Raw genomic sequence first — 18,823 nt, 5'->3', positions numbered from 1 at the left:
TGTGTAAAGGTTTTAGAAAAATACAAATAAAAGAATAGTGTCATAATAATACAAATTTATTTGACAAACTTAAAAATTACAGAAATTACTTTAATGTTCATTTCCTAAAGCTTTTTTTTGTTAGGTTAAAATTAATAATCACCTAAGCGTTGCATTTAACCTTTATACTTTGTGTAGTAACGCCGATAAACAATGTATTTCACTTAAATATGATTAACTGAAGTTAATCATTGCTGAAAAATATTAATTTCATAAGATACATTTAGTTCAATCTGGTTGCTGATGAAAGTTTTATGTTATTTGGCATCTATTTCCTCCATTCATAGTTTTAGCTTTTGTATATTTTAAAATTTTCATTATTTTAAGTTATATTTATTAGGAATCAAGCATATTTTAGGTGAATTATTTTTTTTATTAACTAAGAATTTTTATAAGCTTTAGTTTTGTTTATTTTTGTATGTATTAGACAGGTAGAAGATGAATTTCAAAAAAAAATGCACTGCTTACTAAAAGTACGACAAACGATAAAAAGTTCACATGACAACTATCACATCACAGTAGAACGCAACAACACAACTATCACATCACAGTAGCTTGTAACGATACAATTAACACATCAAAGTAGAACGCAACAACACAACTATCACATCACAGTAGGTTGTAACAACACAACTATCACATCAAAAGAAAAGACGCAGCACTTCCCTCAGCTATTTCACGTTTACATGTGTATTAGTTAAATGCAGTCGATCTTGGCTATTAAAAAGGCACTGTCAGAAAGCAAAGATTTTTAATCAAACTTTTTAACTACTTCTTACTATTGAGACAAGAAATTACAAAGATATGTTAAATCGAACCTTTTCTTATAATAGTTTTATTCAAAATCCAAGAAATACTTTGATTGTCCCAAAAATATAATTTAAAATTAATTGATATTAGTGCTTAACTAAAAATAAAAGAACTAAATTAGTATTTTAAAAGTCTTTTCCTTTCGAAATAACATTTTAAATTTAATTTCAGTTAGTATTAACAAACTTATATTTAAAAATAATTATAGTAAACAAATTTATTTCATTTAGTATATAAGAAAATAGAACCCATGGTATGATCATAACCTTGAACCTATAAAATTATCAAAATTACGCATAGACTATATATTAGTCTGAATATGTTTATAATTGTTGTCCTAAACACTATGAAGTCTACAAATATCACATAAAAAATTTTCGTAAAACTATGGAGCCACATTATTTACACCTCTGTTACTTTATTATTCAAGAAATAAACCTTTGATGCAATTTTCTAAAAGCTTAATACTTTTTAGAGTTATTATAAGTTTACATTGTTTTTTTTTTCAAAATGCCTAGTTACCAACTGTAACGCAAAAAGTTTACTAAAAACAGGTCAAATCCTGGCTTCTGTCACCAACCAAAGGACATTAATGCTACTTACTTAGAAAAAATAGTAAGCTAAAATGGAACAATAAAATTATACGTACTCATTTGAAATATAATATTTTAAACTTTTATTTAACTCGATAAAACACTAAGCAACTCTATATATGATTAAGTATGATAGCAATCAACTTTGATGTAATAGTTATATCGTTACAATATACTGTGATGTGATAGTTGTATCGTTACGGTCTACTGTGATGTGATAGTTGTGTTGTTGCGTTCTACTATGATGTGATAGTTGTATAGTTGCAATCTACTGTGGTGTGATAGTTGTATCACTGCAAACTACTGTGATGTGATAGTTGTTTTATTGCAATCTACTGTGATGTTATAGTTGTATAGTTGCAATATTCTGTGATGTGATAATTGTATCGCTGCGAACTACCTTGATGTGATAGTTGTATAGTTGCAATCTACTGTGATGTGATAGTTGTTTTATTGTAATCTACTGTGATTTGATAATTGTGTTGTTGCATTCTACTGTGATGTGATAGTTGTATAGTTGCTGAATTTTTAATCTAGTATTTATTTTAAGTGTTACAATGCCCTTATAACAAATTAAAAATTCAAAACATGTTATGAAGCTAATAGTTAAAACAATAAGTATAGTTAATTTAACGAAAATAGTATAAGTTTATACAAATATGGATTTATAAACTGATAATTAATAAGAAAATAAAACTAAGTTTATAAATAAATTACTACTCAGCTAAACCGACTTAGCTAACATAGTTTAAAAAAAAATTAATAAAAGTTAAGAGTTCGATTCCGATGGTACATAAGTCCAACGCCTTAACTACTCGTCAAACAAGTTGCTGTTGGTATTTTCAAAATAATTATATACAAAGTATTAGCTTTTATTACTCATAACAACCTGATTTTACGTAAACATACTACTCATTGGTTATTTACTATAAGCTACTAGCAGTGAGAAATAAGTACAAGTTACTGTAGAAGTCCAGCTACGGTCTAGAATTCAGATCTTAAGAGTTTCAGTGTATCTGGTTGATATAAATTAAAACTAGTGATGTACCGGACCCGGATCCGGACTTTTTTTTCAAATTAGAATTCGGCCGGATCCGGATATCAGACAAAAATGGTAATATACGGCCGGACCCGGACCCGGATAGTGAATCCGGTGCATCACTAGAATAAACTAGCCTAAGTTAGAATGAGGTTTTTTAAAAACTGAAAAAAAAAGAACTTTAATCTAATAATAAGTAAAACAGCTAGCCACAAGGTTTACAAATTTAGGTGTTATTTACAATTAAAAATCTGAAATCAAGTTATTGAACAAAATACACTAGAAAATTACAAAATATTTAAAACTGGATCGGCTCAAACTCATTCAAAATCTAAAAGAAAACTAGCCTGAGTTTTTATAAAAAACTAAACTAGCCTGAGGCAGTCAAAGATTTTCTAAAAATTTTAAAAATTTTCAAACTTGCAGGGTTGCCACTGTTTAAGTCAATAAAACTAGCTAAAGTTAGTATAAACAAGCCAGAGTCAGAATGAGGTTTTTAAAAACAGAAAAAATTACTTTAATCTAATAATCAGTAGAACAGCTAGCAAAGGTTGACAATTTGGTAGTAAAGTTTTGGACTGATTGTGGTACACTAAACTTATTAGTACTACCCATCATAATTAAATCCTACGTTATTTAATTAACATCTAACAAATACTAAATTCTAACTGAGACTACTTTCTATAATCAGGCACGACAGTTTTGAGTGATGAATATTTTATATAAAACACAACAAGAAATACTACCATAAATAAAATTATCAATTACTTTGGTAACACTTTAAAAACTGGAAGCTATTTAAATCTATATCAAAAGACTTAAAACAAAAAACTAAAAATTAAATAAAACTTTTAGTAAACAAGAAACTGTAAAATTTTTAATAAGCTATTAAACTATAAACCTGGATTAAATATTTAAACAATTAAACACCTGTTTAAATATTCACTTTTAAAACAAAACACTACTTACAATAAGCATTCACAAAAACGTTCAAGATATTTTGTTGCTTCAAGCTACTTACCAAACTAACTAACTAATTACATATAAACTGCCTGTCATGTTCTGATGTTTTGTTGCATCAGTATTTAGTTTGAAACATTTCGTCATATGATTCTCATTGGCCTGTACATTCAACCGTTTTAACTCTAAATATTCTCTGAGCTCAACTTTAAACAATAAATAATGCAAGTATTCATTCGAAAGTTTTCAATTTTACAACATATGTAAATAGTTTCATTTCTGAAATGTTTATTTCATAGTTTAAATGTAAAAAAATGTAAATTAGTCACGTGTACAAAATGAGCCAATCACGGTAGGTGTTTAATTTTAACTGACGAAAATAACTCTTATTAATTTACTCAGGGTTTGTTTTTGAAAAGATACTTTTCAGTATGCTCTTTTTTACTAACTAGATCCGGGTCCGGCCGATCTCTGTTAGGATCCGGCCGGACCCGGATCCGGACTTTTTTTTCAAATTATAATCGGGCCGGAACCGGACCCGGACTTTTTTTTTTAAATTAGAATTCGGCCGGAACCGGATCTGGACTTTTTTTTTCAAATTAGAATCCGGCCGGATCCGGATATCAGACAAAAATGGCAATATCCGGCCGGACCCGGACCCGGATAGTGAGTCTGGTACATCACTAATTAAAACACACATTAAATATTGAAGCTTCCTTAAAAATAATGCTTAACTCTAAAACAAAATTAACATTATGTTATTTTAATTATATTAAAACATACATATCACCCTAATTGCAATATAAACCTAATTGCAATTTAAATGCTTCCGTCCGGGTTCGAATCAGGGACCTTTTGCGTGTTATGCGAACGTGATAACCGCTAAGCTGAGGAAATTTATAATAATAAACGGTATATTTAATTTAATAGCTCAAAATTATTTTTTCAAAAATATCATATAAATAAATTTATACATTTTGTTTTTGAATTTTAGCATATTGATTGTAAAAAGTCTTTAATTTTGAGAAAACTTAATATACAAATTGGTCTTTATATCAAAAAAAATCTACCTTAAGCCGTAAATAAATGAAAATAGTAATAATTTGGTAACTTTAATTAAAATAGTTTTCTATAATGGGTTTCATTTATTTTGAGAGCAATAAAATAAATACGAAAACGACTTCTGCCTTGTCAGAAATAACTACTACTTATACAGCTGTAAAAGTATAATGTAATATTCATTTCGCACGTGCGTTAATAAGGTGTAGAATTTATCACAGATGACTCTTCCTGTGATCCGAGGTCAAGTCTCGATAGCACCTGGCTTTTGAAGAGTCTTATTTTTATTTCTAAAGCCTACATGTTTACTAATAACTTTTCTTGCTACTAAACTTAACTAATACTACGTTAATTTAGAGCTACTAAATTTATTAATAAGTTTAACAGATTAAGTCTGAGTAAAACCATGATACTTTTAAAGGATAAACCTTCTTTTTGGTAGCTAACTCATACTTGGTAGCTAAGTCACCATTAATAGCTAACTCATGCTTAACAGCTAACTCACATTTCAAACAGATTTAACTTTGTCAATCATTAAACTAGAACAAAATTGAAATTGTATAATATGATTTGTTTAAATCCTAGTTTTTTTATAAATGTCGTCAGATTAACCTAACTCAAAAAGACTTTAAAATTAAAAGTACAAATATTAAAAAAGCTCGAGAAAAATTTCAGTCAATATCAATATACTACGTAGGTATCTAAAGTAAAATAGTTTTCAGAGGTTTTGTAGATACCTCGAAATGCTAAGACTTTTAGCAACAACTTCTAATGCTTATCATTGTCGTTTAAGGAGAAATAACCATAATAAGTTTATTAAAAGTTTACTTTTACAGTTTTAATAATTGATTTTATAAAATATCCCTATAAGGTGAGCAGTTTAATAATTTAGTTCATACTACGACATATACTTTGATAACTAACTTACTTATGATAGCTAACTCATACTTAATTTTTTGTAAAATCTAACGATTTATTATGTTTTATTTGTTTGTACTAAGTGATTTTCTTTATTTTGCTGGACTATGTATTTAAATAGTATATTTGAATATTTTTTTCTATACAGAAAAAAAATAATTTTATTTGCTCTTATTTTAGAAAGTGTTTTTAACCACTTTTAAATTCTATTTACGTACAAAGTTTTATTAACAACTTTATTCTATCGAATTAATTTATTTTAAGCAAACTAATTAAAGATTAGCTAGATTTAGGCATTTTCACTTAATAACTGCATTTTAATACTGCTTTATTTGATACTGCTTTATTGACGACTACAAGTTTTTCGGTTGTGACTGACTGATGAGTCCTAATAAGGACGAAACCGGTCTCAGTCTACCGAAACTTGTGGTCTGATGATCGAATTGGCATGATCAACCCTTTTGTTAAATTTGAGCTTGTCTCACGGCAAACGAAAGTCCGGACTTGTTCTGCAGACTTTCGCCGATTTTGTTGATTGTACTAAAACGAGCGTACCAGATGTCTTGCCTAGTGGACAATGTTTTAAACGTTGCACGGCAAAGACAATGCTGACGTCACTAATCATTGCCAGCAAATGGTTGCTTCATGCGAAAGCATGATAAACCGTTTGTAGATTGACGACTACAAGTTTTTCGGTTGTGACTGACTGATGAGTCCTAATAAGGACGAAACCGGTCTCAGTCTACCGAAACTTGTGGTCTGATGATCGAATTGGCATGATCAACCCTTTTGTTAAATTTGAGCTTGTCTCACGGCAAACGAAAGTCCGGACTTGTTCTGCAGACTTTCGCCGATTTTGTTGACTGCTTTATTTAACTTTAAATCAATAGCAGTTTGCTTCTTTATATTAAGTGCTGTTTCTGAATATTAATTAAACAAACGGAGTACATTGTACCATTTATTGTAAAGGTACAAACTAAAAATAGCATAATCTAAAATTAAAACATTAAAAATAATTTTGTTAAGAAAGTCAATGATAAGCAAAAAGAATAAAAATTAAAGAGAGTACCAAGGTTTTAGTTCTTTAAACTAAAGACTAACTGGTAGAAAGACTAGCACTAAACAAAAATACATAAGTTAGATTAATTAGAGCCGTTTAACTCATTTAAAAAAAAGTTTGAAACAACCTATAAATTTTCGGCAGTAAGATATTCATTTAGTTCCAGCTTATCGCACAAGAGTCTTCTTAGATCATTTTTCAAAATTGACAAATCGACTTCCTTTTCTCCGAAAATTTTGTTATTTCAATAAGACGTTGTTTTTGCGCTTCCTTTTCTCGCTTTTTTTCTGTCTCGGTAAATTTTCGATGCTTTTCTATTTTGATATCTTTTCTTCCGAACCTTTTCTTTAAATGTTTGCTTTTGTTTGCCACGTACCTTCTTAATCGAATTACTTTGTTGCAAAGCTGGTTTCTTTTTAAATGTGTTTTTCGAGGAGCTTAATTTTTGATTCAAAGTAAGTCTGTTATTCGAAGATAAGCTCGGATTATAATCTAGCAAATCATAGCTTTGGTTACTTGCTGCAGTAGAGTTTAAGCAATCGTCGTTTAAAACGTAATCTTGATTAGAACCTATCAGCAGATGAGATTTGGAAATGTTCGTGACTGCAAGAATTCCACTACCACTAGGCTGATTTGCATCAAGATTAAAAAATCCTTCATTTTCAGCTTGAAGTACAAAATCATAATCACCTGATTTAATGTCGGTTTGTAAAGTAATGTCTTTTGTAGAGCTTAATAGTTGCTTCAAACCTACTGAGTTATTTGGAGGTGAATTAGGTTTATATTCTTGAGCATATCCAGATAAGTCGTATTGCGAACTACTAGATACGCCGGATTGTAAATTAGCGTCACTTAAGAAAGGATCGTTACAGAGCCGTTGAAAATGATCTTGACTACTTTTGTTGTTGTAACCTGTGCTCATCTGTCGATTTGATTCTTTCGTCATTGCAGAAAATTCATTATTATTAGGTTGAGATGCAACATCAGGGTCAATGTTGCCTTAGAAGACAAGAACGAGTTCAGAGCCTGCTATGTCGAAGTTAACAAACTCTGGATAGTTATCATCATTAGATTCCTTTTCAAATTGGTACAAGTTAGAAGCGTTTGGATCAATTAAGTTTCGGTCGTTGGGTCGATCGTACAGTGATGACTCACCAATCCTCTGGCTTGACAACCGTCTTGTTTTGATTGAATACTTATCAAAATTAACTAGATATTTTATTTATTTAAGTCATTTTTTCTTGTAGTAATTTAAATCTAAAGAGTCAATAAGTTTTAAACTTTATTTTACTAATAAAATCACTATTACTTCTTTAAAACAATATAAAAATTAAAAATATTTATTAATAAATGTCTTTCTTAGCCTCTCACTGTAATGGTTAGTTAATAAAAAAGTGCTTATTTTAATTGATATATTAGCTAATTAATACCTCTACTATATTGTAAATAGGGCATACTTGATTGAAAGGATGTTGTCTGGCTGAATAAATTTTCACTACTGCCAGTCGAAAAAGATTGAGAATGTTCAGAAGCATTGTCAACTGCAAATATTTCTGACAAAACAATGCTGGAAGTAGGTTTTTAAATATTATTCTCATCACAGTTTTTGTTCGGCAAATGACTCATAACTTTTTAGTTACTGCTACCCTAAAGCTCTGCATTTGTTGGTTTTAACAAATAATACTGTTGATATTTAGTACTTTCTTTACTATATTTAAACTACAAGTTTTCAGTATGTTAATTTTTATTATTACAATAACTACAGTTATGTTAAATAATTAGGTAAATAAATAATACAACTTAGTTAAAATATTAACTTAGGTTAATGAACAAATTGTTTAATAATTATTTATCATTTTAAAACATATAACTAGTTATTTATGTTTAAAGTCTAATTGAGTATTAAAAAATTTTCAGTTAACAGAAAAAAATTACATTTTGTTTAAAAAAACTTAGTCAAATAAGTTTATTTGAATAAAGTTTAAGAAATTAAAACGTTGTGTGAGAATTAATAAGGTAACTTGGCATTGAAGTTTTAAAATACAAATTAACTAAAATTTTATAAGTACTTTCTACAAGTAGTAAATATAGTTTTAAAACTTTAAATTAAAAAAGTATTAATGTTTTAATTTATAAAATATTATAAATTACCTCCTTAGAAGTATCAACCTTTAAAAACATAACTTAAACATAATCACTTTATACATTTGCTTTATTATTTAATTTATAATTTACAATTCAATATCTAACATAAATTCAGTTCCATCAATTTCAAATAGCTTGTAACAAAAACTCATGTGACCTTTATGTATATTTTACTATGACCATTAAAATTTCAGCTTCCTATTTTATTGCAAAATTTTATGCAGTATTCTATTTCATAGATAAGTTAAATAAAATACAAATCTTTATGAAAAGAATTATTTTCTAAATAACTAATTTATTTATTATTTAGGTGCTTTAAACAGCTGCTATAGTTTTTTTTTTGAAAATAGGGGTGATAACGTTTATGCAGCAATAACTAAATTATACTTAATACTCTTTGGGGGTTTTTATTGAAAATTAAAAGAAAAGGTTTGAGAGATATTTGGCGTTAGATAAAACATCAGGTTTTTTAAAGTTTGCTTGGCGATCGCTATATAAAGCTAACTATGCATTATATTCTGCTAAGAGGGCATTTATTAATATAAATTTTAGTATAATTTTAATTTATAAATATTAATATATGATTTGAGTTCTAGCAATACAAAAAGTAGTTTGAGAAGAATGATTACTGAATTTTCTGACAGAGAAACATTATTAAGTTAAAGATGAAAGCTTACAACCTTGTTTACTCATTTCAAGTCGTCCTTTTTTAAACTAAGTTTATGTTATTCAAATTATGTTCCTGTTTTTTACGTTTTTTTTTTAACTTTTTGTATTTGTCTATTTGTTGTTTTATCTCTTAGTACTTGAAAGTAGTTCGATACCATTGTATTATTACTACTAACTACTATTAAATATATATCTAAGCTAGTCATTATAAAGGTTAGTCTTTATTACACATTTTTTGAGTCAGAAAATTAGTTTATTTTTAGTTTTTATTATAAAAAAATATTCTTTGATTTATTTTAGAATTTATGGGTAGATCATTAGGGATAAAGGTATAAATAAATAATCAAAAAAAAAGCTATAAAATTTTTTTGCTGACTTAGCAAATATGGAAACCAGACTGCCTTTAAGCTAACTTTAATAAGTATATTTATAATTATAAAATGTTTTAGATCGTTGTTTTTTTACACGAAATTCTGCCCTTAAACAGTTAAAATTAGTTACATTTTATAAACGTAACTAAAAACCTGTGTGTTCATGATTTCTGCTCATTGCTTGTATTTAAGGCTCTAAACATTTTTGTCCAGTTTGAGAATTTTACAGTCTAATAAAAAAATAAAGGATCTGTTATTGCTGATAAACTCTTGAAGTTTGTACATATTAAAATTTTTTAAATACAATCTATTTTATCATATTTTAATAAATTCTAAACTGGCAAGTTAACTTTTTGTAATTAAAGCTATATAATCTTATAATAACAATTGTATTTTAAGTATGTAAAGGGTAAGGTTAGAAGTGTTTAAAAAAATTCTTTATGCTATGAGTCAAAAATTAGAGTATTTGCAAAAAAAAAAAAAATATGAATTATCAAAATATTTTTGCTTAGATTAAGCACTCAAAATTTATAGGTAAGTTCCGCTTGAACTGTTTGCTGTAATTTAAATATTCAGATTTAAAACTTAATGTAATCAATTACCAATAATTATTATTTTTTTGCCATCACCAATCTCTTGCAATAATTCATAAACTTCATCCAGAGGTTTAAAGAACCAAATTTTTCTTCTCTGATCTTGATCAGATATATTTTGAAATTTTTAATAAACTTACATCGTAGCATCTAATTATTTGTTATTTATTATCTAAGTATTAGGATAGCAACACTTCTTATAAATCTCGCTTAAGTTTTAATACCTAAGGATAAAGTTCATGAAATATAAATATGTTGGTAAGGTAGATTGTTAATCAAGTTATTAAACGTTTTGTTATGGTAATATAAATAACATATTTATCAGCATAAAAAAACTTATAGTTTTTTGAATTTAAGTATCAAACTGATGCTCCCTTCAAATCATTTCTTTAATTGTTAATAAAATCTAGTTAATAGAATCAGAAATATTATAGTATTCTCCTAGATTATTTATAAGTTAAAAACTGTAACTTCGTTCTGTAAAATTGAAACTACATATCATTTACTGTGTAATTGAATAAATGTTAGTTTCATGAAAGCATTTATTTTTGTAAGATGATTCTAACAGAGTTGAAAATGAATAAGTATTTTTGGAAAAAATTAAATTTAGATTTAAAAAGCGATTTTTAAGCTTTTTTTATGTCTACTAAAAAGTCAGGAGCCTTTTTCTTTTGTTGGCTAATAGCTAGGAAGCTATTTTTTGTGCTGTCTTTTTTATATGATTTGCTACGCACAAAAAATTGAACTAATTCATACTTAAGTGGTAAAAGGTGCATACACTTAGATTTGTCACATGTTTTTAAATTGTAAAACTAATCAATATTATTTTTAATTACTTAAAGCTAGTTAAAAATTAACAAGCAATCTATTAATAAAAGGGCTTGTGAAACTAAAAACAACTCATCCTGAAATTTCATTTGACATTTTAGACTTATAAATTCGAATACTATACTAAGAAGCATAAGAAGTTTGTATAAATATTATAAACTTCAGAATTCAAAGTTCCTATATTGTATGTTTTTATACCTATAGTAGTTTAAAAAATGCATATATTTACATTAACTTATATGCAATTAATGGTTGTAGCTACTTAAAATTACTTGTTTCATACCAAGTAAAAATGTAAACTTTTAGTAATAAACTTTATAAACCAACAAACTAACATAAATTTTTATATTAAGTAAAAAAAAACAATTTTAAATTTAAAGCATTTAAATTTTTTTTAAAGTTAAAAGTCAACCATAAAGCTATGAAACAAAACGAAGACAAACATTTGGTACAGCTAAGTTCCGACAAAGAAGTCAGTGAAACATTAAAAGACGATCAAGGTAAAAGTAAAGATCAACAAGGTTTGTTTGACAAAGGAGACTTAGTTGTGAACAATAAGTTTGAAGAAGGAGGATGCGGCTGTGTGTACGATGCTACTTATAAAAACAAACATGTCGTTGTCAAAACTTCAACAGCTGAAAGTAAAGACGAATTCATTCTACAAGAATACAAATTCCTGGAAATTCTCCAACATGGCAATATTCGCGGCATTCCAAGAATCTTTGGACCAAGCTTTGTTTACAACGAAAGGCAAAGTTTCATTGTTGAAAAACTCGGAAAGGACTTGTTTCAAATAAGAGACGAGACAAACAGGGACAAGTTTTCGTTAGACACCACGGTCAAGATTGCCTTGCAAGTGTTACAGATATTAAAGCATGTTCACAGCTATGGCATCCTTCACAACGACATCAAACCTGAAAATATTATGACAGGATTATTCGATCAAAACACGATCTACTTGATTGACTTCGGGTATTCGACATTCTACATGAATGATGGAGAGCATGTTAAAGATGAAGACATCGGGATACGGAACGGAACTCCGAGTTACAGCTCAATAAACTCCATGGAATGGAGAAGTCTGAGTCGAAAGGACGACCTTGAGTCGTTAGCTTACAACCTCGTGGAGCTCTTAACCGGTGAACTTCCATGTGATAAAATTTTAGAAAACAATGAAGCAAGCATGGATGAAAAGGATAAACTGCTGATAGAATTCAAAAATAAGCCAGCAGAAGAAATTTGCGAAGGAACGTGCAAAGAGTTTGAAGTTTTTCTACGAGAAGTGAGAGGTTTAAAGTTTGATCAGAAGCCGGAGTACGATAAGTACTACGAGATGTTTGAAAAACTACTGGATAAAAAAGAAAATGATGGTCAGATTAATTGGGAATTTTAATGTATCACTAAACTTCTGTTTTTACTTGTTTCGTTATATACTATAAAAATACAATTTAGTGATTCTGTTGTTTTAATCGTTTTGTATCTCTTGGCAATAAATACTTTAAAATGTTTAATGCAACTTATTTATGAATTGAAATGAGGAGAAGCTATATTAATAGAAATAAAATCACCTGTTATCTAAAAAAGCTAATTAGTTTAACATCAATATTTCTCTGAAATTATTTTACTTAACGAGTATTTTTATTCAAAAATCTTTTGAACATAAATGCTTATTTATTTCAGTAAAGTTTTATTAGTTTGTAAATACACTTGTAAGTAAAGCTTATAATATAATTAGACTATATCTAAACAAAACTCAAAAAAAGCCAGAAACTAAGTTTAGTTTAAAGTATATTGACAAAAAAAATTAAAACAAATCTAATTGTTGTAAGAAGTTAACCTATAGTACTGTGCTGACCGTTTTAACCGTTTATTAAGAACAAAATTATCTTTAAAAAATAAATAAATATCATGACCACTATTTTATTGTTAATTTTTATCAAAGTTATTTCTGGTTTAAAACTAATAATAAATAAAAAAACGTATAAAAGTAAATTTTAATTTTTAATAGCTTTATAAAACTGGAATCATCCGAGATTATAGTCCGATACCGCCCACGAGGAATGAAATCCCTACACTAGGGGTCGGTAAACTGCGACTGGTTGGTCAGACGCGGCCGTAAATGGTGAAAGTGCTAGTCACAAGCATGCAAATGTGTTAAGAAAAAAAAATTTAATACATTCTAGATATTATAGGATGAAATGAAGAAAAACAAAAGCTTTAGTGGATTTTACATGAACCCGTAAACTTACGCTTCGGCTTCATAAAGGAGATAACTTAAGCCATAACTGCGGACTGAAAATACTTTTTATTTTTGGTAATTGATCTGCAACGAACAAATGCTTATGGACCCCTGGTTTAAATTTTAACAACATAAAACAGTAAACCTTTAATTCGTATTTCCATTTCGAAAAGTTAGTTTATTTCTGCTAGTCATAATTTGCTTTGATAAATTTACAATTCTTGCATCAATAAATAAGGAAGTTATGAAGATTTAAATAAAGTTTTTAATTTTGATATACATTATAAGTTTTCAATGTTCAGCTTAGAATAAATAAGAAAATTTGAGAAAAAAACACATTAATTATATTAAATTGTTTTTCATATGACCCTTACTTGCATAATCTTGAAAAACTATTAAAAGTTTTTACATACCAATTACATATTTAGTGTAGTAAATTAGAAGTTGACTTACTAAAGCTTGTTTTATATAATTCATGACAGTATATTTTTTACATTTATACAAAAAAAATGAAAAAGTAGAGTAGTAAAACATTGACTTTTTGTTGTTTTATCTAGTAGCCTTCAACAGTATTTATAATTTATTTCAACTAATAAAGATTTTATTTAGCTCAATACAACTGCAAAAAGTAAAATTAAAATTTTTGTTAATATAATCGTAGTCTACACATGTGTGAAAATACATTAACGTTTTTACGAACTAATTAATTGTTTAGTGTAATAAACTAGAAGAAATTTTACTAAATTTAGTTTTAAATGATTTATAATATAATTTTTGAAATTAAAATTAAAAAATAATAATGAAAAATTACAAAAAAATCATCTGAGTTTTATTTTTACATCTAACAACTTTCAAAACTAGTTAAATTCTAATATATATAAGTAGATTTTTAATATTTGAAACAATCATTACTGAATAAAAACTGCACTTTAGATAAACAAAATGGTCGTAAATTATTTATGTACGGCCCCCGGTCCATATGCGGCTCATGATGGGTAAAATTCCATTTGTTTTCACTATAAATGGGATGCAATCAGCAATAGGTAAAATACAGACGGTAACTATATAGAAATTTTAAACTCTCACTTAATTTTCTTGGGACTTCAATGTATTATGGTTAAAAAAAAAGGGTCAAAGTACAATTTACAGGTGACTTAAAACTTACAAAAATTATTTTGAAGTGTTAAATTTTATAAATTCTTGAGATATTGCTGAGTTTTAAATTAACAGGTAACAATGTTAATAGTAAAATATACTGTAGGTTCCTAGAAAAGCTAGGTTGTAAATGAAACTGCACTTAAAGTTGTAAAGATTTTAATATTCTAAAAATGGAGCTGAACTAGCAAATACCTCCCGTACTTTGCAGTAAACAATAATTAAAATAAAATTCTCCATAAAGAATTAGACATGAAAAAGTGAAGATATTGTCTTTATTATGCGATTTATTTGTTATAATGTTGAGAATAAGGTTAAAGTTCAAACCCAAGGCTAATAAATTAAGCTTCTGAGGATAAAATATATTTTATACAATCATATTTTCTATGTTTTAAGTATCTGATTGAGGATAGTAAGTTTTAAAAGAGTTTTATTTTTTGATTTCAGAATAAGAACTTAAGCTTGGGCTTAATCCTTTACGGAACAATTCAGGTAAGATTTATACCTCTACAATATTGTTATAGTTTTTTTGAACGACAAAAAGAAACTAAAATAATTTGGAATACAACCTGATGTACAAAGAAAACTGTCGGTTTTAAGTCATACACCACGAATGCCTTTAAAGTCTTGTCCAGTACAATAATCGTTTTTATATAATCGATAGTTTAATACATTTTTATTTATTATTTCAAATGGAGAAAAAGTTTTTAACATTTGATTTGTTATGTATTTTTGATATCAATAAAAAAAAGGAAACTGGTCAAAAATGTAAAAAGACAAAGTTACACGAGAGGACTAAATTTCACGAAGACACTTTTGCACGAAGATAAATTTGCATGAGGGCACAAAATTGCACGAAGACAATTTTCACCAAGGGTCAAATTTGCACGAATTGGAATTCTGCACAGAGGGCCATTTTTGCACGAGATTAATAAAAAAACAGAAAAAAATATATATAAGAACAACAAAAAAAAATTAATGATAAAACAAAAAGAAAAAAATTACTGACCAAAGGTAAATGGTAACATTGATAGTAAAAATTAAAGTAATATTATAACTAATAAAAATTGCTTTTAAAAATAAGTAAAATAAATAACTAAAAACAACTTAGTTAAAAAGAAATAAACAGCTACCGACAAAGGGTAAGGGTTATAAGTAACAGTGACAGTAAAAATAACGAAAAAATAAAAGCAAATAGAAATTTAAATTAAAAATAAAAATAAGGAAAATAAGTTACTTACCGAGGGTAAGAGTTAGGGGTAACAGTGATAGTAAAACAAAAGAAAACAAAAATCCATTTAAAAAAAAAGAAAAATTAAGATCAGTGTAAAACTTTAGAAATAAACACAAATAAAAAATTAAACTCTTTCAAAAGTTTTTCCGGGTAAAATTGTCTGTTATGCAAAAATATCTTTAAGCAAAAGTGACCCTTCTTGCAAAATTTTTTCGTGCAATTTTGTCTTCTTACAATTCAGTTCGGCCGTGCGAATTTGACTTCTACCCATAAATAACGGTGCATTTAACTGCACCATTAAACTGCGAACTAAAAATCAAATAAAGCATATTTGTCAAGATTCAACCATTTTCAATGCAAGTTAAAACTAAAAAAGTTATGCACAGCAAAATTAGCACTATAATAACCCTTTTACGAAAAAAAAAATATAGGTTCTCCTTTATATTTTTTAGAGGATTACTTTTAAAAAACTGTAAACTGCAGCTTTTAAGTTAATTTGATGAGATTTTTAATTAAATTTGTCATCGTTGCAAGCGTGTTGTCTTTTATATTTTATTTTAAATTTCAATACTTAAACTCTAAGTTTAAAAATTAATTAATATTTTCAAACATTTTTATTTTTTCGATACATATTTTACTACTTCTATATAATTTTTTATAACTTATTTGCTTAACTTTTAAGTTTTGAAATGTTTAATTGTATTTAAACTTCATAGATATACTGCCTACTGGCAACTACTATTAAAAAAAAGTTAAAGTTTTTATAAGTTTATAATTATTTACTGCAGTACAAAAAACCACTCAATAATATTAGACAAAAATAACTTTTTGATTATCAAATCATAAGAAATAGATAAAGTATAATATAGGGGTGGGCAACGTACGTCCCGCGGGGCGTATCCGGCCCGGACCTTTATTTAAACGTTAATGGGATCAGACCAGCAAATTAAAATGACTGGCCCACTAGCGAAATTAGGCCTGCTAAGGGTCTGTATTACAAAATTTGTATAAAACTTTTTATAAGACTTATCTAAAATGTTTAACAGACTAAAAAAAATCCAGAGTTATTTTGTGTGCCTTTAGTATACTGAGTTTGTTGCTGCCATTCTGATTAAAATGAAAACTATCCCTTAGAAAATATTTAATATGTATGCATATAGAGTATAGTAATTAGTATATTTGGTTACTATAACTTTAAAAGGCAGCAGTTTTCAACAAAGTTTTAGATTTTTTTACAGAATTATTAAATTAATACTACTATAGATTGTTAGACAAACCTGTGCTAAAAATATATTTATTTTGTAAAATGAAAAATTTAAAAAAAAGTTTTTGTTGAACAATTGATGCCTCTTAAACTTTTAGTGACCAAATATTAATTGAACTACATTTGTTTTTTTTTATTGTTTATTACACTTATATGAATAGAAAACAGTTAAATTCAAATTCGCAAGACTTTTAACAAATTGATATACATAAAAATTAAAATATATGTTTTGTTGTAAAAATAAAGTAATATACTAATATTATACAAATTTATCACTATAGTTTTTTTTTGTCTATAAAAACCTAAGGACATTTTTAGGTTTGTTAAAATATCATTACATATGTTTTTCTAGATTTGAATGAGATTTTGCTGGCAAGTTTTAATAAACTTTTGTTTTATAACCAATTTAAAAAAATAAATTGATAAATTTGAAAAGTTAGTCTTATTTCAAAAAATAAGAAGAAAAATTCAAAAAAATTTTTGGAATTGGTGTTGGTCATAGGGCTGTTGTTAATACCTATTTTACTTGTATTTGTATACTATTTGTTTACAATGAGTTTGTTTTCTATGCATATTGTTTTATTATATATAGTTTTTTTTCAGCGTTTTTGGTTTTAATCCTATTCTTCAAAGGTTTTTCATTATCTCTGTTTTTTTTCATCTTTATACTAACAATTTTTAAGTAGTTTACAAAATTACAAAAATTAAATTAGAACATTTGTATTTTCTAGTTAGCTTTATGTTTTGAAAATTTTATTTTGAGTTTTATTTATATTACTACTGTAAATTGGTTCACTATGTAAGGATTTTAACAAATTTAGTTGTTTTACAGATTTAAAAACTAAGCTTAAAAGTTAAGTTTTCCAAAGTTAAAATTATGCATATATCATTTAAAAGTAAAACCAACCACTTCATACTATTGACACTTTAAAGCTATTAACAAAGTCAATCAATCTGAAGTTCAGTTTGTTACAATGAGTTCCAGATAAGAAAAAGCTCTTTGAATGATGTTTTCAGACAACTATGTCAAATATAAAGTTTGTTTTAACTTGTTTTTAAATATTACCGTAAATTTTATTTTTCTACAAGCATTTTTGTTTACAAAATGAAGATTTTCGTATTTTATATTCTATTCAAAGGTATCAAGAATATGGATTATATCTGTTGTTTAAAATAAGTTTATAAATTTTAGAGTGGTTTACTAAATTGAAAAACAATATCAGTTTAGTTCTTTAATCTATGTTTGATAAAGGATAAAAGGTTTTAAAATAAGTTTTGTATAAATTTTACAATCTAAGATTAAAAGGAAACAGTTAGTACTATTTCTTTCAACAAGTGTATAGTTGTATTATAAATTCATGACAAGTTAAAAAAAAATAGTATATTTTATGTTTAAAAACCTTTATATTTGAATTTATTTATATGTTTCACATTGAATCTGAAAAATATTGATGTTTAATATTCATAGTTTGTTGTTATTTAAATAAGTTGTTTTATATAACAAGTTCGTTTTGTTAAAATAAAATGTTTTATTCTTTTTTACAGCCTTAATCTTTATGCTACCAAAGCTAGTAATAACATTTACAAAGACGTGTACTCTTCTTTATGAATTAATTTTGACAAAATAAAGTAATTGTACATGTGAACTTTATCTAATGTTGTGAACTTTTTTAATTTTATATCTCTTTTGTTTTTTATTCAACTCCTAAAATTTATGATTTTTGTCTAATAAAAGCAACGATTTCTGCAAATATTTTCTGAAGTGTGGAAACTGTTTTCAAAGTAATATATTTAAGGCATATCAGTAATGCTATTAAAGTTAAATTCTTAATTATTATATTTATTTT

At 26.8% G+C, this 18,823-nt stretch overlaps 1 protein-coding gene across 1 annotated transcript; it reads left to right on the top strand.

The window, feature by feature from the left end:
• The first annotated feature begins 11,505 nt into the window (after positions 1 to 11,505).
• LOC145838700 (casein kinase I gamma-like) lies at positions 11,506 to 12,477 on the top strand. The gene has a single exon (XM_082946327.1). It carries the CDS (start codon positions 11,506 to 11,508, stop codon positions 12,475 to 12,477), a length of 972 nt encoding a protein of 323 aa, XP_082802453.1.
• The last annotated feature ends 6,346 nt before the right edge of the window (positions 12,478 to 18,823 follow it).

Source organism: Thalia democratica, chromosome 6 (genome assembly GCF_965202585.1).
Source record: "Thalia democratica chromosome 6, ktThaDemo2.hap1.1, whole genome shotgun sequence".
In the NCBI taxonomy this organism is placed as follows: Eukaryota; Metazoa; Chordata; class Thaliacea; order Salpida; family Salpidae; genus Thalia; species Thalia democratica.
Note: the sequence above shows the minus strand (reverse complement) of the source record. Positions and strands in the feature narration are given on the sequence as shown.